Raw genomic sequence first — 27,895 nt, forward strand, 5'->3', positions numbered from 1 at the left:
ATGTATATTTAGATGAGTAAGGGGGGGGGGGGGGGGATACTGTCAGAGGGAGTGGGCTCAGGACACCAGCGGACTATAAAGCCTTTGCACTTACAAGAGTAGAGCAGCCTCTCCTGCTCTCTCGTACTCTTTTCATTGCAGCCCTCGCTGCTTAGGTCTTCAAACATGTCAAAGAACCTCCAGCCAATCACAGACCCTACCAAGATGGGGCTGGGACGCTCCATTGCCGTGCTGACATCTGGAGGGGACGCTCAAGGTAAGATGCTACTGTTTCTTTATTCTTGGTGTGGCTTGGATAATTACAGGGTATGATGTTTCCCATGTTAATCTGTACTTTTTATTAACATCAAGTGTGATGTTCTGTGAGATGTCGGCACAATATAAACAGAGTCAGATCAGGGGTGTCAAACACATTTTTGTCTCGGGCCGCATCTTAGTCATAGTTTCCTTCAGAGGGCTATTATAACGCATTACACATTTTATTATAACGCCTCATATATACAGTATGTCAGTATTTATCAGTAACAAACTGATAAAAAACTACTTATCAAATCTTCACAGGCCACATAAAATGATGTGGAGGGCCATATCTGGACCACGGACCTTAAATTTGACACATATGCCCTTGATGTTAATTGAGATATGAAAGATTAGAACCCTAACAACGGCAATCGGATTATGCCAACCTTGGCTGGACGCTTCTTCTGCTCACCTCTAAGTAGCTCGTGTTTTTTTTCATGATCTTTTTTTTTCCCCCCAACCTCTCGAGCGTTCCTTCATTTTGCATCTTTGGGGCTAATTTTAGTGGCGGTGACCTCCAGGCATGGTGGGGAAATGCTCCCTCCTCCCCTTGAGGTCGCTCTCAACAGCAGCTGTCCAGTGAAACAAGAGCTGCAGCCTGCCAATTTGTCACAACACAAACACACACACTGGCATTTTGCGTTCGAGGTTATCCAGGTGCAAAAGATAGGGAGCGCCATTAACACGCCTCCTGTCCTTTTTCTCTAAGCCTATTTTGGCCTGCTCCATCGTCAGTGTAATGAAAGGTCAGATTTGTCTATTAAAGACTCAAGTTCATTGGTTTGTGTACAGAATCTACTCTGGTCTCCTCATAATCGATGTTCTTCTATTGGCCGAAGCAGCTAAATATTATCAGTCACTAGAAATCAGCAAAATGCAACTGTGTGACACTTAAATCACCCTGAAAAATCCAATTTGATACAGAAAATGCTGTTTCAGAGCTGAAACCATCAATTTCAACAGTCTTGACTCAATACACTGCAGAATTTATGCTAGTTGTAGCAAATTGCTACAACTCCATCAGGCATATTTCTTAAACCCCTGATACTAGGTGCGTGCTGCCATCAAGCCACTCATAAAAAAAAAAAAAGACATTGGATTCATCCATGTTAGCAAATTATAGACCCATCTCAAACATCCCTTTCTTAGCCAATATTTTGAAGGAAGTGCTTTTTGATCAACTTCATTTCTTGAACACAAATTGACTTTAAGATGAATTTTCAGACCTCATCTCATTACACAACCGACTCTTACTAAAATGCTGATATATGTATATTTAGGGTTGACCACTCGGGAAATATCTGTTTTCCTTGTATTAGATCTCAGTGTGACGTTTGATAAAATAAATCTAAATATACGGTATTGATGAACAGGTTGGAAACTTGGGGGACTAAAAGAACAGTTTTGTGAATCTGATTGAATGGCCATGACGTATGAGGGCCCTGCCCTCAAGGGCCAGTTCTTGGTAGCCTGGCAAACCAGTTCAACTCTGTACCAGCGATTGGTCTGGTGGGAAATCGGATTGATGTGCATTTCTGAAGCAAGGCAAATCGACAGATCGAAGGAACTAATCAGCAAAGAAAAAAAATCCATGTCTTCTACCGTCGGCTGCTGCGATTTCCATAACTCTGCATTTTTTGGTACTTTAAAACTGAATTTGATGCTGAGTTCAACTACCTTGTGCCATAAGCGACATTACACACGAAAGATACGTCACAGCAATGAAAGAATTTTGATTTGTCCGTTTATTTAGTGCCGAGCTGGGCCCCGATGAATGGCCCTCCCCACCAGAGCCAATTGCTGGTACAGCATTGTGTCTGGCTTGCCAAGATGAGTTCATGGACCCCTTTTCTTCCGCCTGAATTTTAGATTGTCAAAATTATTCGATTAGTTGCCAACTAATCACTTATCAAATTTATTGACTATTTTGGCTCTCGATAGTAATTGTTCTCAGATTTGTCTTCCTTCATGAAAGTAGACTGATGATATTTCTTGCTCAATTAACATGCTAGGTCATTTGCAAACATCTGCTTTTACTTTAGAAAACAACTGCCAAACCAGTAACTGAATCAGTTACAAAAAGGTTGGTGAATCACTCTCATGTTAAATTGATTAGTTATTTACTTGTTATTCCTTGTTAAATTTATTAATTATTGACTTGTTTATCATAACTAAACAGTACCAAATAAACGACAATAAGTTAATAAATGAAAATTTGTTTTGTAATACATTTGAATGCAAAATAGAATTGTGTTCAATGAATCGATGATATTATCAATTCTAAAAATACTAGTACGGATAGTGACAGTAAATCAGCCAATAGGTGAATAGTTCAACCCAAGACACACTTCATGGGTAGATGGACGGACCAACGGATGTTTTCCTCCTCTTTGTAGCTTCTCTGAAGAGTAGCAGCACGGGAGTCTCAAAACAACTTTCAAATAACCTGAAAACAAAGATTGTTCACCTTTGTGGTTTAGAGGAAGGCTACAGAAAGCTGTCCCAAAGATTTCAGCTTTCAGTCTCCACTGTGAGAAACATTGTGAGGAAATGGAAAACCACAGGCACAGTTCAAGTCAAGGCTTGAAGTGGCAGACCAAGAAAAATCTCAAATAAACAGAAATGAAGGATGTTGAGAACAGTCAGAGTCAACCCACAGACCACAGACTACCGATGAAGTCACTATGCATTGTTCAACTATTCTGTGTACTTTACACAAGGAGATGCTGTATGGTAGAGTGATGCAGGGGAAGTCTTTTCTCCCCCCACATCACAAACAGAGCTGCTTGAGGTATGATAAAGCACATTTGGACAAGCCAGCTTCATTTTGGAATAAGGTACTCTGGAATGATGAAACTATAATTGAGTTATTTGGGCATAACAAAGGGTGTGATGTATGCAAAAACATCTGCTGCCTACAGTAAAATTCGGTGGTAGTTCCATCTTGTTGAAGTTGAGGGATACATGGATTCCAATCAAAATCAGCAGATTCTGGAGACCAATGTCCAGGAATCAGTGACAAAGCTTAAACTGCGCCAGGCTGGATCTTGCAACAAGACAACGACCCTAAATACTACTCAAAATCATTCATGCAGACGAACAGGTTCTGGAATGACCATCTAATTTCCCAGACCTGAATATTATTGAAAATCTGTGGTGTGACTTAGAACACAAAAGCAAAGTAATGGCAAAGAAAATGGTATTATTTTGTAAATTAAGATCAGCAAAATGTTGTTTTCTACTTACCGTAAACAAAGTCATGTTGATTCTTTTGGATTTTAATCACAATCACTTTCAATAGTTTATTCCTTACACTGTCTATAACATTTTTAAAAAACTCACTTTTATTTAAAAAAAGAAATACAATTAAAAGAATATTTAGTCCATCCAGCCATCCATCCATCCATTTTCTGTACCGCTTTGTCCCCATGGGGGCTGCGGGCATACTGGAGCCTATCCCAGCCATCATCGGGCAGTAGGCGGGGGACACCTTGAACTGGTTCGCAGGGCACACAGAGATGAACAACCATCCGCACTCGCACTCACACCTAGTGCTCAATCAGCCTACCAAACATGTTTTTTTGGAATGTGGGAGGAAACCGGAGTGTCCGGAGAAAACCCACGCGGACACGGGGAAAACATGCAAACTCCACACAGGGAGGGCCGGAGATGGAATCGAACCCGCACCCTCCTAACTGTGAGGCGGACGTGCAAGCCAGTGCGTATTTCTATCAGTGCGTATATTTAGTATTTATTTTTATTCAATTATTCAACTCTTCACACATATATAGGAATAGGACTTTACGTCTTTCGATGTACCGTAATTTTCGGACTATAAATCGCGGTTTTTTTCCATAGTTTGGGTGGGGGGGCGACTTATACTCAGGAGTGACTTATATGTGAATTTTCTTCACAAATTTTCAAAATTCAAAAATCCGTGATGTAGTGAAACCACAATAAACGAACTGCGATGTAGCAAGGGATTACTGTAATTTGAACTGCAAGTGATGTCAGCGGCGTGTCGCGCGCGGTTGTTTACATAAAGGACAAAAGATTCGATCACAGGGTGACGAAGATGACGAAGGGCCCCACGTTTGAAGGATTTAATGATTTGGAGTGACACAAGTTTTGAAAAACTTATTTATGTTATAGTTGTTTGATATGTTTTATTTCGTGTAGCAACTTGTATATGGTTTTATCATTACAGTTCAGTAGTTGTTGGCTTGTTGAACTCTTGTTTTGTTAAATAAAGAGCCGTTTACCAAACCCACGTCTTTCCTGGTACTTTAACGCTACAATATATTCATATACTAGATCTGTGCGGCGCACGCGCGGCGTTGTTGACATAAAGGACGAGGAATTTGACCGATGAATTTAATGATTAGGAGTGACACAGATGGTTTGATAATATTGTTGTTATATGATAGTTATTTGATATATACTTTAAACGTATGTATATCGTTATATGGGTCTGTGGAATAATTAGAAATGCAACTCATGACGAGTCCGACATCAGTGGAGGGCGCATATGCGGTATTGTTTACATAAAGGACGATCGATGGATTTAATGAATGGAGTTCTTCTTCTTATCATGGCTACAAGGCAATTAGTTACAAGGCTTGTTAGATGTGGTTCAGCTACAGCTGAACACATTTCTGTCCCTTCTCAATAAACTCTGCTAAGTCCGGTGCTGTGCAGGGCGGCTAAGATTGTTCGTTTTGCAGAGGAGAACCCTTCGATGTTCATAGATAGAATTGTCAATGCTGGTCATTAGGACAGTGTTTCCCAACCACTGTGCCGCGGCACACTGGTGTGCCGTGAGAGACGTTCAGCTGTGCCGTGGGATTGTCCAATATTAATTACGGAGCGCATTGTAAACAGGATCGCCAAACCACTTGTCAGTTCGCTCAAGGCCTGGTCAGCCACTTGCTAATCGAGAATCGGAGAATCTTGAGATTTCATATTGTGTCGGTCTGATTGTATTGCATCGGCACATATTCAGTTTATGCTGTGTGCTTTTGCTAACAGTGACAGACAACTATGACGGTTGTGGTGCGTTTGCGGTCCAATGAAAATCAGAGCATACAGTTTATCCGGAGAACCTGGATTGGTTATTTTTCACATACATAAAATAAAGAGTCAAGTTGAGACACCTCGACTGTGTTAGCCACTGAGCTGCTGTCAGAACAGCAAGTGACTTTTTTCTTATTGTTGCAATATTTATAGACCTAGTATAAAACGGTAAACAAAATCACGTTGATTCTTTTATTTTAATCACAATCACTTTAAATAGTTTATTTCTTACACCGTCTAAAACCTTTTTAAAAAAAACTGTCACTTTTATTTTAAAAAAGGAATACAATTTAAAGAATACTTAGTATTTATTTCTGTTAAGTTATTCGACTCTCCATACATATATAGGAATAGGACTTCGCGTCTTTCGTTGTAATATAACTGATTTTAATGTAGGAGCTTAACAGGTTTTTGTTGGCGGTGTGCCGCGAGATTTTTTCCAATGAAAAGGTGTGCCGTGAATGAAAAAAGGTTGGGAAACACTGCATTAGGAGGTTCCTCGTTTCCAAGATCGACCTTTGTGTCTATCTCCAGGCATGATGTTGTTTTCTGTTCTGTAACTTTGTGGCTTGTAGCTTGCAGCTTTCACCGTAGCTTGTAGCGTAGCTTGTAGCGTAGCTTCTAGCGTAGCTTGTAGCGTAGCTTATAGCTGTGTTGTAACTTGTAACTTTGCTTAGCTTCATGAATTGGAGTGACACCGATGGTTTGATAAACGTGTTATTCACGTAATAGTTATTTGAATAACTCTGAATGTTACATCAGGCCCGTTCTCAGCTCCTCGTTTGTGTATATGTCACGTTAGTATACCGTATCGTTTTGCCTGTTGTTGCTGGTTCATGTCTGTTCTTGGTGTTGGATTTTGACAAATAAATTTGCCCCAAAAGTGCGACTTATACTCCGGTGCGACTTATAGTCCAAAAAATACGGTAGTCTTGTTTCTCTATAATTATGAGTGTCATTAGCATTGTTCTGGATGTTTGATTTGTAATCTGCAATGTTGCTACAGCTTGGCAATCACAGCAAAAGCAGTAGCCGATTTGAAAGTAGCTGCCAACCCCCGCACAGTGAGCTGGACTTCAGTCGGGTTTTGCCACATACCCAGTGTTCAGAAGGCCACACACTATTGTAGTATGGCAAAGTTGACTACTGTTTCCAGCACGGCTACTTCTGTTGTTACTACTAAGTCGGAAGCTGTACTACTGTTACTGGTTTAATTACAGCGACTGGCCATAATCTGGCCAGAAATTTAACAAGTCTTAAAATGAAATCTCCACTTGTGTGTGTCAGGTATGAATGCTGCAGTAAGAGCCACAGTCAGAGTAGGTCTCTACACAGGAGCCAAAGTCTACTTTGTTCATGAGGTGAGAAACAATTAAAGCCCCCATTGAATTGAAATATGACTTGACGGACTGTGCATGCTGTTTTTTTGCAGTACTTGCCAAATATATGTAGACTGCAATTAAGAAGATTCTGGTTCTGGTCTTTGTGTGCATCAGGGCTACCAGGGCCTGGTGGATGGAGGAGAAAATATTCGCCCTGCCACATGGGAGAGTGTTTCAATGATGCTTCAGCTGGTGACTTGACGACACACATGCTCATCCATCGCATGCAAAAGTAGTAGTTTATCTCTTCTGCAAGCAAATGATTTATATTTCCTTGGTTGGCACAAGGGAACCTACGGATATGCTGTTTCCATTGTATTGTCTTAGCGAATTGTCCTAAGACGCAAGAGTGCTCAACAACTTTTTGGTCTTTTGCTGTGGCTCCAGGGAGGAACAGTAATTGGGAGTGCACGCTGCAAAGACTTCAGAGCCAGGGAGGGCCGCATGAAAGCGGCCTGCAACCTGGTGAAGCTTGGAATTACGAACCTCTGCGTCATCGGAGGGGACGGCAGCCTGACAGGCGCCAATGAGTTCAGGACAGAGTGGAGCGGACTGCTGGCTGACCTGCTCCGAGCTGGTAAGGAGACATTTACCCCAGAGATAAGCTTTTCATCAGGTACACTCTTTATTAGCCTCCCTGTTTCTTTGGAAGTAAACAGATTACTTAATGTCTGTATAATGTTATATATAAACAGTGCCATTTACCCCTTTTATGTTTCTTTTGTTTTTGCGGTTTTATCACACGTTTCAAAACAAACAAATTTTGATTTAATGAAGAGGAGAAAAAAATCTGAAAGTTATTAAGTTTTTCATAGCACCACGTGTCAGGGAAATAAGACGTAATATGCGTTTCTGGTCACTATTGATTAAATATCTGCAGCTAAGATTACAGATGAAGAAGCCAAAAAGTCCTCCCACCTAAACATTGTGGGCATGGTGGGCTCCATCGATAATGACTTCTGTGGTACCGACATGACCATCGGCACCGACTCCGCACTGCACCGCATCATCGAGGTGATCGATGCCATCACCACAACGGCTCAAAGGTCGGACATTTTTCTATTTCTGCCAGTTGTACTATACTAATGATACATAGTACACACCCATACCCAGTATGAAAAGGGTTGCATGTACTGTACTGCAGTCAAAATGGAAACTAATGTTCGATGCGTGTATTCACAGCCACCAGAGGACTTTCATCCTGGAAGTGATGGGAAGACACTGTGGGTCAGTAGATGACAAGTTTGTTTATGTATGTATATAGATGGACACCGAGACAGATATAGATGGAGTTTTGTTGTCTCAGTCGAGACATCCGTCCATCCGTCCGTCCGTCCGTCCGTCCGTCCGTCCGTCCGTCCATCCATCCATCCATCCATCCATCCATCCATCCATCCATCCATCCATCCATCCATCCATCCATCCATCCATCCATACCTGCATCCATCCATCCATCCATACCTGCATCCATACCTGCATCCATACCTGCATCCCTCCCTCCATCCACCATTTTCTACCACTTATCTGGGATCAGGGAGGGTGGCTACCCTGTCATTCACTCAGTCAGGACCATCCAATGTTGGTTTTCAGCCTTTTTATTGCTTCAATGGGATAAAAGAAACCTTAAGCCTATAAAAAATAATTATAACATATCGAGTTTAAATAAATGTACTAAGTATGGGTGTTTGGCAAGTCTTTTTAAATAATAATAATAATAAATCGATGAAAAAATCCAAGCAAAAGAAAATGAAAGTGCAATTTAAAAAAAAAAAAAGAAAAGAAAATTAGTTTCTTTGTTTTTATATTTTTCAGGAAAAAAATATTAGAACATTTGTGTGTTTGTCTGCCCTTGGCCACAAGGTACCTGGCACTGGTGTCGGCTTTGGCTTGTGGCGCGGACTGGGTGTTCATTCCAGAGATGCCACCAGATGACGGCTGGGAGGAGCACTTGTGCAGGAGGCTGGCAAACGTATGACTGTGCCTGCTTGTACTCCCCAATCCGCCGCTCATGGATCATCTTGCATGATGTACAGCGATAATAAAAACGTATGCTTTCAGCAACGGGCCAGAGGTTCCCGTCTGAATGTGATCATTGTCGCCGAGGGTGCTATGTCCAGAGATGGTAAACCCATTTCATCGGATCACATTAAGAAGGCAAGGTCCACATGGTGGCTGTATACTGTATTACACTGTATTTCAAATGTATCGTTTCAATCATTGTGTCAAAGGCAACATCTAAAAGGCATACAGCACTGATGAAAGTAAAGCAACCGATAATTTTAAAAAGTTTGATATGAAGCAGTTTCCATTAAAATGGTAATTGTATCATTACAGGAGGACACAACATTTAGTATCTGAAAATAAATAAAGTGCAGCAATTTTATTGAATAAAACCACCACAATATGGTATGACGACACGTAAATTGAGTGCATAATTTATTAAGCATAATATTTAATAAATTCATCACGCACAACAGCATCTTAACTTAGGAGTCCTCTTCAACTTCACTTTGTCTCTCTCTATTGATAATTTCTGCCTGTATCGCATTTCTGTATGCAATCCTCAGACTTCTTAGAGAAATAATGCCATCCACCCGCATAAGTCTTCTTCTTAAATACCTTATGAAGTGAATTCAGACATTTGTGTCTAAATACATTATACAGTACGAATTTGAAGATAATTGATCAATTAAACATGTGCCAAGTAAGGTCATACTTAAGCGTACAAATATAGCGTTAAACTGTTTTTGACCATGTAAGTTCTCCGTTTTTAAAGCGGTGCTGTGTGACGCACTTTACACATTTTACAATTTGACAAGAGTCCAACCTTTTTCACATTATATAAGAACTTGAGCGCCTTCAATCGTATCAGAAGCTATTTCCTGTATTGGCAACTTGCTATCAGTGCATTCAGCAAACTCACCTACAGTGTCTGAAAGTGAAGAGAGCGGCTTGATTGGTCACATTTTAAAGCGTTTTATATGCTGTACAGTTCTATGTCCAGTACTTTTTAATCACTCAAATTTGGCAAGGTTAACCTCTTGTTGTGTGTCAAATTTATAAGACAATTAATTTAACTTGACAGGGACTTTAAGTCATTTCCCTTAAATTAGGCTCAGTTGAGAAACTAATTATTAAACCTGTCTGAGATTGGTACCAATGCTCCTAATAGACAGGAGCAACAATCAAAACGTCCAAAATAACATAGTACTATATATTTATTTAGCTTAAATCCTACAGTACAGTATATGTAGAATAATTTTGAAAGCAGTGTATTGCTGTGCAGTAATAACATTAATGGATTTATGATTTTTGGTTCTCCAGCTGGTAACTGACAGACTTGGCTTTGACACACGGACCACAGTCCTTGGACACGTACAGAGGGGAGGGACACCCTCTGCTTTCGACAGAATCTTGGTCAGTACATCAATCAAACATCCCTACATTTGATTTGCCATTATGAAAGCCCCTACCATCCTTTAAATTAGCACACAAGTTATGAAATCACATAATCATGAATTTGAATCTGTGCGCGCGTACGTGCGTCACAAAATGTTGTAAAAATGAAAAATGCTGTGTACGACGTGAAGGTCAAGAATAAATGTAGTTTCTTTGACTTTTCATAAACAGTGGAGGAGAATATTAATTTCAAAGATATATCAAAGTCATTCCAAAGCTCAAAATCTTTAAATTGATATTCAACTGATTGCAAGATGTCTGACGACGGTAAATGAAAAGTTGTGACTATGCCTAGTTGAATACAAGTCAAAGTCAAATGGCAAAAGGCAAAGAAACTTATTGTTGACGTACTTATGCATAAACAAGTAAAAATGAAAGTTTTTGAGCTTATGAAAGATTAATATTGACTATATCAAAAAAGAGCTGAAGATGAATCTTATGTGCTACACCCAAAACATTTTCTCGATAAAAAATATATTTAATATATAGCGCAAACAATGATAGAATAGTTATTGAATGAACATTTTAAAAAAAGAACTGTAATACAAAGTTTATCAAACAAATGGATGGATCTGGGAATATCAGAAAAGCAAGCATTCTCACTGATCTTTCCTTGATTTTGATTTTTTTGGTTACTAGGTTAACATGATTATTCTCCATCCATCCATCCATCTTCTTCCGCTTATCCGGGGTCGGGTCGCGGGGGCAGCAGCTTTAGGAGGGACTCCCAGACTTCCCTCTCCCCAGCCACTTCATCCAGCTCATCCCGGGGGATCCCAAGGCGTTCCCAGGCCAGCTGAGAGACATAGTCTCTCCAGCGCGTCCTGGGTCGTCCCCGGGGTCTCCTACCGGTGGGACATGCCCGGAACACCTCCCCAGGGAGGCGTCCAGGAGGCATCCTGATAAGATGCCCGAGCCACCTCATCTGGCTCCTCTCAACGTGGAGGAGTAGCGACTCTACTCCGAGTCTCTCCCGGATGACCGAGCTTCTCACCCTATCTCTAAGGGAGAGCCCGGACATCCTGCGGAGAAAACTCATTTCGGCCGCTTGTATCCGAGATCTCGTTCTTTCGGTCACGACCCATAGCCCGTGACCATAGGTGAGGGTAGGAGCGTATATCGACCGGTAAATTGAGAGCTTTGCCTTTTGGCTCAGCTCTCTCTTCACCACAACGGACCGGTACAGGGTCCGCATTACTGCCAACGCTGCACCGATCCGCCTGTCGATCTCACGCTCCATCCTCCCCTCACTCGTGAACAAGACTCCAAGATACTTGAACTCCTCCACTTGGGGCAGGATCTCATCCCCGATCCGGAGAGGGTATTCCACCCTTTTCCGATCGAGGACCATGGACTCGGATTTGGAGGTGCTGACCCTCATCCCGACCGCTTCACACTCGGCTGCGAATCGTTCCAGCGAGAGCTGGAGATCACGGCCTGAAGAAGCCAACAGCACCACGTCATCTGCAAAAAGCAGAGACGCGATGCTGAGGTCCCCAAACCGGACCCCCTCAACGCCTCGGCTGCGCCTAGAAATTCTGTCCATAAAAATTATGAACAGAATCGGTGACAAAGGGCAGCCTTGACGGAGTCCAACCCTCACTGGGAACGAATCCGTCTTACTGCCGGAAATGCGGACCAGACTCTGGCATCGGTGATACAGGGACCGAACCGCCCTTATCAGTTGGCTCGGCACCCCGTACTCCCGAAGCACCCTCCACAGAACCTCCCGAGGGACACGGTCGAACGCCTTCTCCAAGTCCACAAAACACATGTGGACTGGTTGGGCGAACTCCCATGCACCCTCGAGGATCCTGCCGAGGGTGTAGAGCTGGTCCACTGTTCCACGGCCAGGACGAAAGCCACACTGCTCCTCCTGAATCCGAGGTTCGACCTCCCGACGGACCCTCCTCTCCAGCACCCCTGAATAGACCTTACCAGGGAGGCTGAGGAGTGTGATTCCCCTGTAATTGGAACACACCCTCCGGTCCCCCTTCTTAAAGATGATGATTCTAAATGATTATTCTAAATTAGACAATTGTCCAAAACATCCAAAATCTTTGCATAAGGAACAGGAGAAATTTCAGTTCTATTCATTCATATTTTGGCTTCTGGGATTTATTTTATAATTCAAAAGTGAAATACTTCATGTATGTATGTATGTACTATAAAGTTAAAGTTAAAGTCCCAACGATTGTCACACACACAACTGGGTGCGGTGAAATTTGTGTATGTATGTATGTATGTATGTATGTATGTATGTATGTATGTATGTATGTATGTATGTATGTATGTATGTATGTATGTATGTATGTATGTATGTATGTATGTATGTATGTATGTATGTATGTATGTATGTATGTATGTATTTATTTATTTATGTATTCATTCATTCATTCATTCATTCATTCATTTTTCCCTCAGCATGCCACTGTGACTGAACCCATATACAGCAAAAGACTGGCTAATAATACCTATGTCTTTTGAGTTGGAAAGAGTTCCTCTGAAGTTTCCTTTCGACTAAGCAACTGATTGGGTCCAAGTTGCTTTAATAATATTTGAAGTGTACATAAATTTATAATAGCATGGTATATTTTTTCCTTTGACTGACAGTGCGCAAATATTTTCAAATCGCTTTTACATGAATAAATATTAGAAGTAGGGTTACTAATAGCGTTTCTATTTGCTTTTATCTTTCTTACAAGGTCTTGTTTAAAATCATCCGTAATCCAAAATTGGAGATGAGTTGATGAATTTAATTTGGGAGATATTGGAGACAAGCAAAACCACAAATGGATGGAAACTCACCTGACTGTATGGGTGTGCACGTTTCTCCCCTTCAGGGCAGCAGAATGGGCGTCGAGGCGGTGATGGCTCTCCTGGAAGCCACACCAGACACCCCAGCCTGCGTGGTCAGCTTGTCCGGCAACCAGGCGGTTAGGCTGCCACTCATGGAGTGTGTTCAAGTGGTATGTCTGTCCGTCTCTTGTTGGGACTAAAGGGAAGTAAAATAAAATGGGTGATTTCCCAGCTGTTGTAATTGAAAAAATAACTGTCATACAAGGAGGTTCGGAACTAGGGTTATATTTTAAAAATGTATTCCGTTACCAATTACCTGTTGAAAATGTAGTAACAATCCAATAGACAAAATATTGAAGTCATCTTTCCTTTTTTATTGTAGTTCAAGTCTGTTTTCATTTCGGTCTTGATCAGTTTGGTTAAGATTCATGAAAGAGGGCCTGTTTCATTTTGTTCAACTGTCTCTTTTAAATTATGTCCAAATGAAACTATATTTGTTATTATTATTTATTTTATTGTTATTACATTCTTATTATGTTCTTGTTATTTATATTATATATATATATATTATTATATATAATATATTATATTATATATATTATTTTGATTTCATATTATTTATTACACAGGTCAACAACAAATTTGTTGTCTGAGTTTTTTCAGCTGAGTTAGGACGAATCTGATGCGCTGAATCCAAAAATCACATTGGTTTTGCTCAATCAGGTCAGGTTTTTGAGATATGGCCATGTGTGCTTACCATGCATATTTCGGAATTAAACTTGGTGACCAGGATAAAGCCTGGGCACCACACATAGTGTGCAAGGCATGGACTGAGACTCTGCGTGGATGGACCAATGGCAAGAGGAGTCTGAAATTTGGGATTCCTATGGTTTGGAGGGAGCCGACAAACCATGTCACTGACTGCTACTTCTGTGCTGTTGATGTGACCGGTATCAACAGAAAGAACCGAGGAAGCCTCAAGTATCCTGATCTTCAATCAGCACGTCGTCCTGTAGCTCATTGTGATGAAATTCCAGTGCCTATCTGCGGAGAACTTCCTGATATTAGTGACGAAGATGTCTCCAGTGTTGAAGAACATGAAGAAGAAGCAGAAGTGGTTTTTGAAGATGATGCTCGACATCCATTTTCCCAAAACGAGTTGAATGATCTAGTTCGCGACCTCAGCTTGTCAAAGGACTCTGCCGAACTGTTGGCATCCAGATTGAAAGAAAAAAACCTACTCTCTAACAGTGCTCGTATCAGTTTCTACTGCAATAGGCATCGAGAGTATCTCCGTTTTTTCTCTGTACGAACCCAAAGATTGGAGACTCTTCATTGACAGCTGTAAGGGATCACTGAAATGTGTTCTGTTACACAACGGCAACCTGTTTGCCTCTGTACCTATCGCCTCCTCGACTACGCTGAAGGAGAAGTATGAAGCAGTGAAGTACGTACCGGAGAAAATTGGCTATGATCAGCTAAGTGGTTTATTTGTGTTGACCTGCTGATGGTGAACTTTTTGTTGGGACAACAGTCAGGCTTCACCAAGTACCCATGTTTTTTGTGCATGTGAGATAGTAGAGACCGTGCTCAGCATTACACGAAGAAGGACCGGCCTGTGCGGGAGGAATTGGTGCCTTGTAAGGAGAGGAACGTCATCAGCGACCCGCTGGTGCACAGAGACAGAATACTCTTCCCACCTCTGCACATCAAACTTGGCTTAATCAAACAGTTCACCAAGGCTCTGGACAAGGATGGTGACTGTTTCACTTACTTGTGCCAAGCTTTTCCAGGATTAACCATGGAAAAGTTGAAAGCTGGCATCTTTGACGGTCCTCAGATCCGTGAGCTCATCAGAGATCCAGAGTTCGAAAATTCAATGAACGAAGTGGAACTGGAAGCTTGGAAGGCATTTGTTCTGGTAGTGAAAAACTGTGATTTTGTCACAAGATCAGATTTTTTCAAATCAACTTGGCACAAAAACCTGACCTGATGGAGACAAATGGATGTTATTTCCTGATTCAGCAGCGCAAAGCTACCCTAAATCACCTGTAGAAATCAAGACAACATTCAAAAAGTAAAAAATTGTTGCCCAGTGTTATTATCAGTTGGTTTGAATGAAAATTATATTTTGTTTTTAATATGACACTATTTTGTGGCCTAAACGAGATTGATAAAGGGAACCAAAAATATATATATTCGTTGCCCTCTAAGATTTGTATTTTAATAACGCTGCACTAAGATGTGATTGGAAGTCTGAGTCCCCCGTTTGCTATTTCTGCCATCCAGACCAAAGAAGTTACTGCTGCCATGGCTGAAGGCAGATTTGAGGATGCTATCAAGCTCAGAGGAAAGTAAGATGGTTATGTTATACTATAAATCAAAGTATTTCATATTGTTGCTGTTATTATTAAATCATGTGCCACTGGGTGTCGGCAGAGACACCTACGAAGAAACAAAATCAACTCAGGTAATTTTGTTTTGACTCTCAACCTGCAGGAGCTTTGAGAACAACTGGAACACATACAAGCTGCTGGCCCACATTAACCCCCCAGATGTTAAAGTAAGGACCATCTGTCTCATCAACACCAGTGTTGTCATTGTGGGTTCACCAATGTATGCTCAAAATATTTCTAAAATGTAATGTTACTCTTTCAACGAGAACCGTTATTTAATGAGAATAATGTAATTTCATCAAGGAGAACTACTGTCGTCACCACCACATTCAATGCATTTTTAAAGTTTGCTGCATTTCTCCAAGTTAACTTTCACCCCGCCTTGTGTCAGAGCAACATCAACGTGGCCATCGTAAATATCGGCGCCCCCTGCGCTGGTATGAATGCAGCCGTGCGTGCAGCCGTCAGGATGGGCATCATCCAGGGTCACAACATGCTGGCTGTCCATGATGGCTTTGACGGCCTCGCACATGGACAGGTACCTACCGTCACTTGACAACATACACAATTCCTTCGATCTCTAGATAGAGCTTTATTTACCAACAAGCCAAGCTTCACTATTAATTCACAGAATTGAATCATTTCATCCTGCCAATCAGCAACTATTGACGAAAGCATAATTATAATTAAATAATCTTACTGAAAGTATGAAATCGTTAGGGGACAATTTTCAAGCTTTACTTTTATAAATCATTGGTTGTTCAGATCAGCGATTTCAGTTGAATATTTCATTATCAGATGAACAAAGTAGTCATCACCATAATTTATTGCTGCTTACCTGAGATTGTTCTTGGCCTGCCAATGCATGCCTTAATTAGAACTGCGCCTGTGGTCTTCCGTTTCTTCACCATGTTCCTCACAGTGGAAACTGACAGCAGAGATATCTGGGCTAGCATTTTGTTATCAGTCTCCTAAGCCAAAGTGTTGCACAATCTTTGTTTTCAAGTCATTTTAAATTGAGTTGTTTTGAGGCCCATATATTGCCAGTCTTCAGAGAAGATGCAAAGAGCAGAAAAACATGCAAGAGGGCACTTTAAAGACAGTTTCTCATGATTGGCTTCACCTCTGTCGGTCCGTCGGTCCGTCCTTCCATCCATCCATACATCCGTCTGTCCATCCATCCATCCATCCATCCATCCATCCATCCATCCATCCATCCATCCATCCATCCATCCATCCATCCATCCATCCATCCATCCATCCATCCATCCATCCATCCATCCATCCATCCATCCATCCATCCATCCATCCATCCATCCATCCATCCATCCATCCATCCATCCATCCATCCATCCATCCATCCATCCATCTACCCACCTTCTTCCGCTAATTAGGGTCACAGTGACAGCAGCATTAGCAGGGAGACCCAGACTTCCCTCACCCCAGACAGATATTTATTTTGATAAGATACTGTTTTTAGTTTGGAGTTAGTTTTCGTGTGTTTGTAGTTATTTATTTTTTTGTTGTTAATTTTCTTGTGTTCATAGTATCATTCAAAAACATTCATTTTATTCAACTCGTTAGATTTTTTTTGTTTTGATTTTTGTTTGTTTTGTTTGTTTCCCTCACAAAAAAGTATAGCACAAAAAAATTACGCCATGATGGTTGAACGCAAGCAGGTTGAAACCCCTGCCGATGAGGGGATCCTTATTTATTATTCAGGGAGTTGGCAACCCTACTTGGAAGAGGTACTTTTAAGGTTTCGAGCTTTTTGGGGAAATGTAGCTTGTGAGATTCTGCCATGTTATTGCTCTTTATTAACATCTCTCATGTGTAAGTTTTATTACGTGCCTGGTGTGCACACTTTTCGGCTATCCAAACTCTCCCGTCCAGATTTCTGACATACTCAGACTCTGACATCATCTAAATGAACGAAAGAGGCATGAGTCATTAAACTCTGAGACTGGCTTACATGAGGAACAACAGCAAGTCTGCGTTTACGTGAAGCTTCTTCATACTGCTAACCTACAGCCATGTTAATGACTCACAACCTGAGCAACAGCTTAGCTCCCAGTGATCAATCACTTTTCTTTTGGCTGGGTGTCAAATCTCTGGTTTGATTTTTGGAATTGTTTTCATCATTACCCCTAACTATTACAAACAGTGACATGGTACAAGGGATGACCAGTGGCAAATGATATGTCTGTTGTCAATGCATTGTGGGAAATACAGATAAAGTAGTTATCCTTGACAACACATAACTAAATAACTAAATAAATAACTAACTAAATAAATGAATAAATAAATAAATACACTTGTGGCACACATTTCCAACATTAGTACCCCCCCCCCACACACACACACACACACAATTTGAGTTCAAATGACAATTCATGTACCCTCTCCTGTTACAGATTGAGCCCATCAACTGGAATTCCGTGAGCGGCTGGACTGGCTTGGGGGGCTCAAAGTTGGGCACTAAAAGGTAAACATGTACAAGGGGCTCAAAGCGAAACGTTTTTAAACAGTTGTTGCCTAAGGAAATCATGATAAGTGTTACAAGTCACATTTTAACATTATTAGGTGTACAAAAACTGAGTGAATGTTTCCTATCTCACATTAACTACATTTTCTGGTTTAATGTCATCACATTTTAATCTCTGTGGGTGGCATCCCAAACAGTAAAACAAACTTGGGTGAGTTAATCCTTTAGAATCACATTTATGGAGCTGAAATCTCACTGTGTTTGCTGTTTCTTGTGTGGTGTCAATTTGAACTCCAAGACAAGGTTTGACCTTGAGACTTTTTTCCACACACTTTGGTTGAGTGGAACACTGTAACACTTTCTCGGTATTTGTAATTCTCTGTCTTCTCTCTTGTAAAATGCTATCCTTTCCCTTATTTCAATTTCTCATAACAACACTGTTTTGCTGTTTTTCTGTTCACCCCCCTCAAAGAATGCTTCCAGGTAAGCTGATGGAGGAAATCAGCCAGAACGTTGCAAAGTTTAACATCCACGCCTTGGTGATCATTGGAGGATTTGAGGTAGGGTACCCCGCCTACTGCCCAGCTCCAGCTTGACCATGAGGACATGGGGTTCGGAAGATGAATGAAACAGGCTCCTTTTTTGTGTGTGTTTTAGAAGTTAAGAAGAAAAAGACTCAAATAATCTCCTTGTATGTGTCCTCGCAGGCCTACGTGGGAGGTCTGGAGATGGTTCAGGCCCGAGAGAAGTACGAGGAGTTGTGCATCCCCATGGTTGTGATCCCCGCCACCGTCTCCAACAACGTCCCCGGCTCAGATTTCAGCATTGGCGCTGATACCGCTTTAAACACAATCACCTCTGTCAGTGCCTGGACTAGCAATCACATACACGCGCGCAACTTTTAGGTTCCTCATCTACATGGTGCTCTGTTGCTGCTTGCAGACTTGCGACAGAATCAAGCAGTCAGCAGCGGGGACCAAAAGACGTGTGTTCCTTGTTGAGACAATGGGAGGCTACTGCGGCTACTTAGCCACCATGGCTGGGCTGGCGGCCGGCGCGGACGCTGCCTACATATTTGAGGAGAAATTCAACATTAAAGATCTGGAGGTGAACATGTGATGATGGAGAAAACCTTGATTGATTGGATAGAGGATGACTTGAGTGGGTTGCACTTTTTGTCTTTAAGGGGAATGTTGAGCATCTTTTGGAGAAGATGAAGACGACGGTTAAAAGAGGCTTGGTTCTCAGGTAGAAGGAGGCAGTTATGAACTGGAGGACAACACAACACATTATTACTGACTACAAACTCCAGATCTTATTCATGACTTGATTATGGTCAACACTAAATGCCAATAACTTTATTGACAATAACAATCTTATGTCCCTTGTTGGCCACCATTTCCCCCCTTCGCCACGACTTTTCTGAGACATTTTCTGCAAATAGGGAAGCCATCATCTTCGATGCCGTTGTCCTCCGTCTTTCTCTAGCCGAAAAGATCCCACACAGCCAATTTAGTTCTTCTGGCAGAGGGGAAAGGTTGTGTGGGCTCTTCTAAGCCACTTTTAGCAGCCATGCTTTCTGTTGTTACTGAGTGCAATTGACTTACCGCAGTGTGTAGCAAAGGGAACCAGGAAAGCGGGAGAGCAATGCACTAGATGAGAAGGTAGCTCCGTCAAAAGCAAATTCTCATGGTTATCATCCCGTGGCTTTTTTATACAATGGTATTTTGTAATACCTTGGCCTGCCTGCTACCTTTAGCAAATTTCTTGACCTCCACTTGCCACCCCAGGTGGCAACTCATCTATCAGTACTAAATGTGAAATTTTATTCTAAATGTTGCTTATACAGGACTGTCTCAGAAAATTAGAATATTGTGATAAAGTTCTTTATTTTCTGTAATGCAATAAAAAAAAAAATGTCATACATTCTGGATTCATTACAAATCAACTGAAATATTGCAAGCCTTTTATTATTTTAATATTGCTGATTATGGCATACAGCTTAAGAAAACTCAAATATCCTGTCTCAAAATATTAGAATATTTCCTCAGACCAAGTAAAAGAAAAGATTTATAACAGCAAAACAAAATCAAACATTTGAAAATGGCCATTAATGCACTCAGTACTTGGTTAGGAATCTTTTTGCACGGATTACTGCATCAATGCGGCGTGGCATGGAGGCAGTAAGCCTGTGGCATTGTGGTTAACTGTGGTTATGGATGCCCAGGATGCTTCAATAGCGGCCTTTAGCTCATTTGCATTTTTGGGTCTGGTGTGTTTGTTTCCTGGGTATGTTTTGTCTATTTTCCATACAAAGCTTTTACTCCCCACGCACCATGCACGTATTATCAACCACATCTTTTCATCCATCCATCCATCCATCTTCTTCCGCTTATCCGGAGTCGGGTCGCGGGGGCAGCAGCTTTGGGAGGGACTCCCAGACTTCCCTCTCCCCAGCCACTTTGTCCAGCTCATCCCGGGGGATCCCAAGGCGTTCCCAGGCCAGCTGAGAGACATAGTCTCTCCAGTGCGTCCTGGGTCGTCCCCGGGGTCTCCTACCGGTGGGACATGCCCGGAGCACCTCCCCAGGGAGGCGTCCAGGAGGCATCCTGATAAGATGCCCGAGCCACCTCATCTGGCTCCTCTCAACGTGGAGGAGTAACGACTCTACTCCGAGTCTCTCCCGGATGACCGAGCTTCTCACCCTATCTCTAAGGGAGAGCCCGGACATCCTGCGGAGAAAACTCATTTCGGCCGCTTGTATCCGAGATCTCGTTCTTTCGGTCACGACCCATAGCTCGTGACCATAGGTAAGGGTAGGAGCGTATATCGACCGGTAAATTGAGAGCTTTGCCTTTTGGCTCAGCTCTCTCTTCACCACAACGGACCGGTACAGGGTCCGCATTACTGCCGACGCTGCACCGATCCGCCTGTCGATCTCACGCTCCATCCTCCCCTCACTCGTGAACAAGACTCCAAGATACTTGAACTCCTCCACTTGGGGCAGGATCTCATCCCCGATCCGGAGAGGGCATTCCACCCTTTTCCGATCGAGGATCATGGACTCGGATTTGGAGGTGCTGACCCTCATCCCGACCGCTTCACACTCTGCTGTGAACCGTTCCAGCGAGAGCTGGAGATCACGGCCTGAAGAAGCCAACAGCACCACGTCATCTGCAAAAAGCAGAGACGCGATGCTGAGGTCCCCAAACCGGACCCCCTCAACGCCTCGGCTGCGCCTAGAAATTCTGTCCATAAAAATTATGAACAGAATCGGTGACAAAGGGCAGCCTTGGCGGAGTCCAACCCTCACTGGGAACGAATCCGACTTACTGCCGGAAATGCGGACCAGACTCTGGCATCGGTGATACAGGGACCGAACCGCCCTTATCAGTTGGCTCGGCACCCCGTACTCCCGAAGCACCCTCCACAGAACCTCCCGAGGGACATGATCGAACGCCTTTTCCAAGTCCACAAAACACATGTGGACTGGTTGGGCGAACTCCCATGCACCCTCGAGGATCCTGCCGAGGGTGTAGAGCTGGTCCACTGTTCCACGGCCAGGACGAAAGCCACACTGCTCCTCCTGAATCCGAGGTTCGACCTCCCGACGGACCCTCCTCTCCAGCACCCCTGAATAGACCTTACCAGGGAGGCTGAGGAGTGTGATTCCCCTGTAATTGGAACACACCCTCCGGTCCCCCTTCTTAAAGAAGGGAACCACCACCCCAGTCTGCCAATCCAGAGGCACTGTCCCCGATGTCCACGCAACGTTGTAGAGGCGTGTCAGCCATGACAGCCCCACAACATCCAGAGCTTTTAAGAACTCCGGGCGGATCTCATCCACCCCCGGGGCCTTGCCACCGAGGAGTTTTTTAACTACCTCAGTGACTTCGACCCCAGAGATTGGAGAATCCGCCTCAGAGTCTCCAGGCCCTGCTTCCTCAATGGAAGGCGTGTAGGTGGAATTGAGGAGGTCTTCGAAGTATTCTCCCCACCGACTCACGACGTCCCGAGTCGAGGTCAGTAGCACGCCATCCCCACTGTAAACAGTGGACCAGAATTTCCTCGAAGCCGTCCGAAAGTTATTCTCCATGGCCTCACCAAACTCCTCCCACGCCTGGGTTTTTGCCTCAGCAACCGCCGAAGCCGCGTTCCGCTTGGCCATCCGGTACCTGTCATCTGCCTCCGGAGTCCCGCAGGCCAAAACGGCCCGATAGGACTCCTTCTTCAGCTTGACGGCATCCCTTACCGCCGGTGTCCACCAGCGGGTTCGGGGATTGCCGCCACGACAGGCACCAACGACCTTACGGCCACAGCTCCGGTCGGCCGCCTCAACAATGGAGGCGCGGAACATGGTCCACTCAGACACAATGTCCCCCGCCTCCCCCGGGACGTGGGAAAAGCTCTGCCGGAGGTGGGAGTTGAAGCTCTTCCTGACAGGAGATTCTGCCAGACGTTCCCAGCAGACCCTCACAGAGCGTTTGGGTCTGCCAGGTCGGACCGGCATCTTCCCCCACCATCGGAGCCAACCCACCACCAGGTGGTGATCAGTTGACAGCTCCGCCCCTCTCTTCACCCGAGTGTCCAAAACATGCGGCCGCAAATCCGACGACACGACTACAAAGTCGATCATCGAACTGCGGCCTAGGGTGTCCTGGTGCCAAGTGCACACATGGACACCCTTATGCTTGAACATGGTGTTGATTATTGAAAATCCGTGTCGAGCACAGAAGTCCAACAATAGAACACCGCTCGGGTTCAGATCGGGGGGGGCCGTTCCTCCCAATCACGCCCTTCCAGGTCTCACTGTCATTGCCCACATGAGCATTGAAGTCACCCAGTAGAACGATGGAGTCCCCAGAAGGAGCGCTCTCCAGCACTTCCTCCAGGGACCCCAAGAAGGGTGGGTACTCTGAGCTGCCGTTTGGTGCATAGACACAAACAACAGTCAAGACCCGTCCCCCCACCTGAAGGCGGAGGGAGGCTACCCTCTCGTTCACCGGGGTGAACCCCAATGTGCAGGCGCCCAGCCGGGGGGCAATAAGTATACCCACACCTGCTCACACCGTGGGCAACTCCAGAGTGGAAGAGAGTCCAGCCCCTCTCGATAGGGCTTGTACCGGAACCCAAACTGTGCGTGGAGGCTAGTCCGACTATATCTAGTCGGAATTTTTCTGCCTCGCACACCAGCTCGGGCTCCTTTCCAGCCAGAGAGGTGACATTCCATGTCCCAAGAGCCAGCTTCTGCAGCCGGGGATCAGACCGCCAAGGTCCCTGCCTTTGGCTGCCGCCCAGCTCACATTGCACCCGACCCCTTCGGCCCCTCCCACAGGTGGTGAGCCCATGGGAAGGGGGACCCACGTTTCCATTTCGGGCTATGCCCGGCCGGGCCCCATGGGCGAAGGCCCGGCCACCAGACGCTCGCCTTCGAGCCCCGCCTCCAGGCCTGGCTCCAGAGGGAGGCCCCGGTGACCCGTGTCCGGGCGAGGGAAAACAAAGTTCATTTGTGTTTTTCGTCATAAGGGGCTTGGGTGAGCCGTGCTTTGTCTGACCCCTCACCTAGGACCCGTTTGCCATGGGTGACCCTACCAGGGGCATGAAGCCCCCGACAACATGGCTCCTAGGATCATAGGGGCACGCAAACCCCTCCACCACGATAAGGTGACGACTCACGGACTCACATCTTTTCATTGTTAGGCAAAACATTTCCCACTATCCAGAACGTTCTCCAATAATCCAAGGCTAACGTCCAGCGTTAGGCAACATACGACATAAAACACAAGATATCATCAAACATTTAGCATTTATAGACACCCTTGGCAGTGTCCATGGTTTAGAAAAACATCAGGCATGCATTGAACAGTTTAAAGGTCATTAAGCTATTCAGGCAATATACCAAAAAACATTTGTTATTTCAAAGTGCACTAAAATACATATCAGATCATGAAGTTATGATAAAAACATTTATCTTTACCACTTAGTTGATCACATATGAAAACATGTATAGATATGTCTTCTTTTAAACTGAATAAATGTCTTCTTTTTTGATTTGGTGGGTAGGTATAATGATATGCTTGAAATGTTTCTTTTATTGATTTAATGAGTGAATATAATTGTATGCTTATGTACTTTAATCAATGAGGTGTGAGCATATCTGTTTTTGTAGCTAGGCAGGACTTTTTGGAACCCATTTTTCTTCAACACTACTACAAAGTCGATTATTAAACCACAGCCTCAGGTGTCCTGGTGCCAAGTGCACACATGGACACCCTTATGCTTGAACATGGTTTTCATTATGGACAATCCATGTTGAGCACAGAAGTCCAGTAATAGAACACCGCTCGGGTTCTGATCGAGGGGCCGTTCCTCCCAATCACGTCCCCCACGTGAGCATTGAAGTCACCCAGCAGAACGATGGAATTCCTATAAGAAGAGCTCTCCAGCACTTCTTCCAAGGACTACAGAAAGGGTTTGGAAAAAGTGCTGGAGAGCTGCTGTTTGGGGCATAGACATAAACAACAGTCAGCACCCGTCCCCCCAACCCGAAGGCGGAGGGAGGCTACCCTCTCGTTCACTGGGATGAACCCCAATACATATGCAGGCGCCTTGCCGGGGGGCAAAAAGTATGCCCACACCTGCTCGGCGCCTCTCACCATGAACAACTCCAGTGGAAGAGAGTCCAGCTCCTCTCGAGAAGACTTTTACCAAAACCCAAGCTATGTGTGGAGGCAAGTCCTAGACAACTTGGCTCCTAGGATCATTAAGACATGCAAACCCCTTCACCACGATAAGATGACGACTCACGGAGGGGTAAATTGGGAAACGGTTTTATAATAAACTTATATACAAAGTAAAATTAATCAATGGAAGAATCAATACAATGATCGATTTTTTAAATATTCAACAGTGATAGCCCTAGTTTATTGCGGCGCCGGTGCTGTGACAGCACTATCTAGGATTCCTCCATACACCGTTGCTTTGGGCCTGGCTATCCTTTACAAGATATTGAAAACAATATATTGCAACGTCTTTCAAGGTCCACAGGAAAAATAATGAGGGTAAACTGATGTTTATTCGCAACAAGCCACACACTGTATGGGCGCTGTGAGACTCTCTCTTACTCACTCCACCCCAGGTAAAACTATCTTGAACCGCTGCTGGTGAATCCCAATGATGAACCCTGAACTGGGAATTTCTCCAATTGAGCCCCAGTCGCAAGCAGGTGTCCACAACAGATAGGCAATGCTCTTATGCAAAGTTTGTTTTGCTTAATTTGAGCAGAGCTGGGCGTGGGTGTTTGATGATGGTTTTGGGGGCTCACCCTCAAAACTAAGTGTCCCGGCCCATTCTTTGCAACAGCTTTAATCCATCATGAATTTGTTGTGTGGAAACACTGCAATTGGTGTTCTTCTTCCCACAGGAATGAAAACTCAAATGCCAATTACACCACAGATTTCATCTTCAACTTGTACTCTGAGGAGGGTAAAGGTGTCTTTGACTGTCGCAAGAATGTCCTAGGACACATGCAACAGGTGGCTTTGCCGTGTCCAAATGTAACCACTCACTTTTATGCTTCTGCACCTGACAAGCTGTCTGTTCACTGCAGGGTGGCACTCCTACACCTTTTGACAGGAACTTTGGGACAAAGATGGGGGCTAAGTCTGTGCTATGGCTAACTGAGAAACTCAAAGACTGCTACAGGCATGGTAAGGTCACTTGATATATCTATTTTCAAATATATAAACAGTGGTACCTTGTAGTGGAAATGTACAAAATATGATTAGATCGTGTCAAGCAAGTGAGAGTCAGTATCAAAAGATTAACTCTACTTGCATGTTCCACCTTTTCATGAGTCGCATCATACCTTTCTGAGCATTCCAACTTGGTAGTACTATGTTCTACTGTTTGGCTTCCTGCAGGTCGCATCTTTGCCAATACACCCAACTCTGCTTGTGTGCTGGGCATGAAGAAGAGGGCACTCACCTTCCTGCCTCTGGCTGAACTTAAGGGAGACACAGACTTTGAGTATGATGTCCACACTCCCGACACACTGCACGTGGTTGAGTATTTGGGACTAATTGCTACTCCTTTCCATCCCTAACCACTTTTTGATGAAGGCATCGCATTCCAAAGACGCAGTGGTGGATGAAGATACGACCCATCATGAAGATCCTGGCCAAGTACGACATCAAGCTGGACACGTCTGAACATGCCGATATGGAGCACGTGATCAAAAAGAGAAGCCCCATTTGCAAATAAGGGTCACAGACGGATAAACACACAACTGTCATCTGTATTGTATTCATAAGAAGTATCAAAAGAACGTCATACATACATTAAACTCTTTGAAACATGTTATTTTCTCTGTAATGATTTTCTCTCTCTCTGTCTCTCTCCATCTTTTATGTATGTACACACGCACACACACACTTCAGAGTGAATGCCCTCTGTGAGTGGTGAATTTGTAGAGGCAGAAAATACTCCCATTAATTTTATAAAGCAATCATCACCTCATGCTTGAACTGTTCCTGATTGTACTCTGCCTGACGCAATGGATGCACCATGTCCACAGCTGAAATGCCAATGGTTGGCTCTGAATAACCAAACGGTACGTTTGAATTATGCTCTGAATATTTAAATGGTCGATGTGAGACATATAGTATATGAAAATGTGAGAAACCCTTGAAATAATAAACTGTGCAGATTGTAGTTTTAAGTGGTGGATCAGATGAACAAAATCTTCATATTGGGCAGAAATGCCAGTGAAGCCATGAAACTTATTAAAACTTATTAAAGTACAGCACAAGAATATGAGGTTCTCTTTGGGATTGACGCGGTTGGATAAGATCAGGAACAAGTGCATCAGAGGGACAGCGCATGTTAGGTGTTTCGGAGATAAAGCCAGAGAGACCAGACTAGGATCGTTCTGACATGTTCAGAGGAGGGATAGTGAATATATTGATAGAAGGATGCTGAGGATGGAACCACCAGGCAGGAGGTCAAGAGGAAGACCAAAGAGGAGATTTATGGATGGAGTGAAAGAGGACATGAAGTTAGTTGGGGTGAGAGAAGAGAATTCAAAGGAAAGGGTGAGATGGAAACAGATGGTTCACTGTGGCGACAGCCAAAAGGAAAAGAAGAAGAAGATAAGTTACAGGAGAACGGCGTTTAAATACATGCTGACAGTGCGGGGTGTACCTCTGAGCAATGCGGACATGCGTGAGAAGTTTGAAAGAAAAGAGAGAAGGGAAAGATATACTCTATCTCATCAGGAGGCAACTCCGGTCCTTGAGGGCCTACATGTTTTCTGTCTTTCTGTTGCGACACACCTAATTCAAATGATCAGGATTGATAGCTTCTGCAGACCATGCTAATTTTACATACACACATATATATATATATATATATATATACAGGACTGTCTCAGAAAATTAGAATATTGTGATAAAGTTCTTTATTTTCTGTATTGCAATTAAAAAAACAAAAATGTCATACATTCTGGATTGATTACAACTCAACTGAAATATTGCAAGCCTTTTATTATTTTAATATTGCTGATTATGGCATACAGCTTAAGAAAACTCAAATATCCTATCTCAAAACATTAGAATATCATGAAAAAGTAGTATACTAGTAGGGTATTCAACTCATCACTTGAATAGTCCAATTAACTCGAAACACCTGCAAGGGTTTCCTGAGCCTTGAAACACACTCAGCTTGGTTCAGTAAACTAAATCACAAGTATGGGGAAGACTGCTGATCTGACTGCTGTCCAGAGGACCATCATTGACACCCTCCATCAGGAGGGTAAGACACAAAAAGAAGTTTCTCAAAGAGCAAGCTGTTCACAGAGTGCAGTTTCAAAGCACATCCACAAAAATTCTGTTGGTAGGGGGAAATGTGGCAGGAAACGCTGCACAACCAAGAGAGATGACCGCAGCCTTAACAGCATTGTGAAGAAGAGTCGCTTCCAGAATTTGGGGGAACTTCAAAGACAG

The 27,895-nt window shown here is 43.5% G+C and overlaps 1 protein-coding gene across 1 annotated transcript; it reads left to right on the forward strand.

Annotated features, from left to right (window-relative positions):
- Positions 1–64: 64 nt before the first annotated feature.
- Positions 65–26,255, forward strand: pfkma (phosphofructokinase, muscle a). The gene is made up of 22 exons (XM_088367940.1): positions 65–256; positions 6,661–6,734; positions 6,870–6,947; positions 7,143–7,332; positions 7,636–7,801; positions 7,938–7,982; positions 8,616–8,724; positions 8,814–8,909; positions 10,080–10,172; positions 13,058–13,183; positions 15,303–15,367; positions 15,513–15,576; positions 15,801–15,947; positions 17,824–17,894; positions 18,367–18,454; positions 18,602–18,754; positions 18,837–19,001; positions 19,081–19,142; positions 25,318–25,429; positions 25,504–25,603; positions 25,817–25,922; positions 26,015–26,255. Exons 1-22 carry the CDS (start codon positions 166–168, stop codon positions 26,154–26,156), a joined length of 2,343 nt encoding a protein of 780 aa, XP_088224066.1. The 5' UTR covers positions 65–165; the 3' UTR covers positions 26,157–26,255.
- The last annotated feature ends 1,640 nt before the right edge of the window (positions 26,256–27,895 follow it).

The sequence above is a fragment of the Syngnathus floridae genome, chromosome 2, assembly GCF_059516105.1.
Source record: "Syngnathus floridae isolate MCC-2025c chromosome 2, RoL_Sflo_1.0, whole genome shotgun sequence".
NCBI classification, from domain to species: Eukaryota; Metazoa; Chordata; class Actinopteri; order Syngnathiformes; family Syngnathidae; genus Syngnathus; species Syngnathus floridae.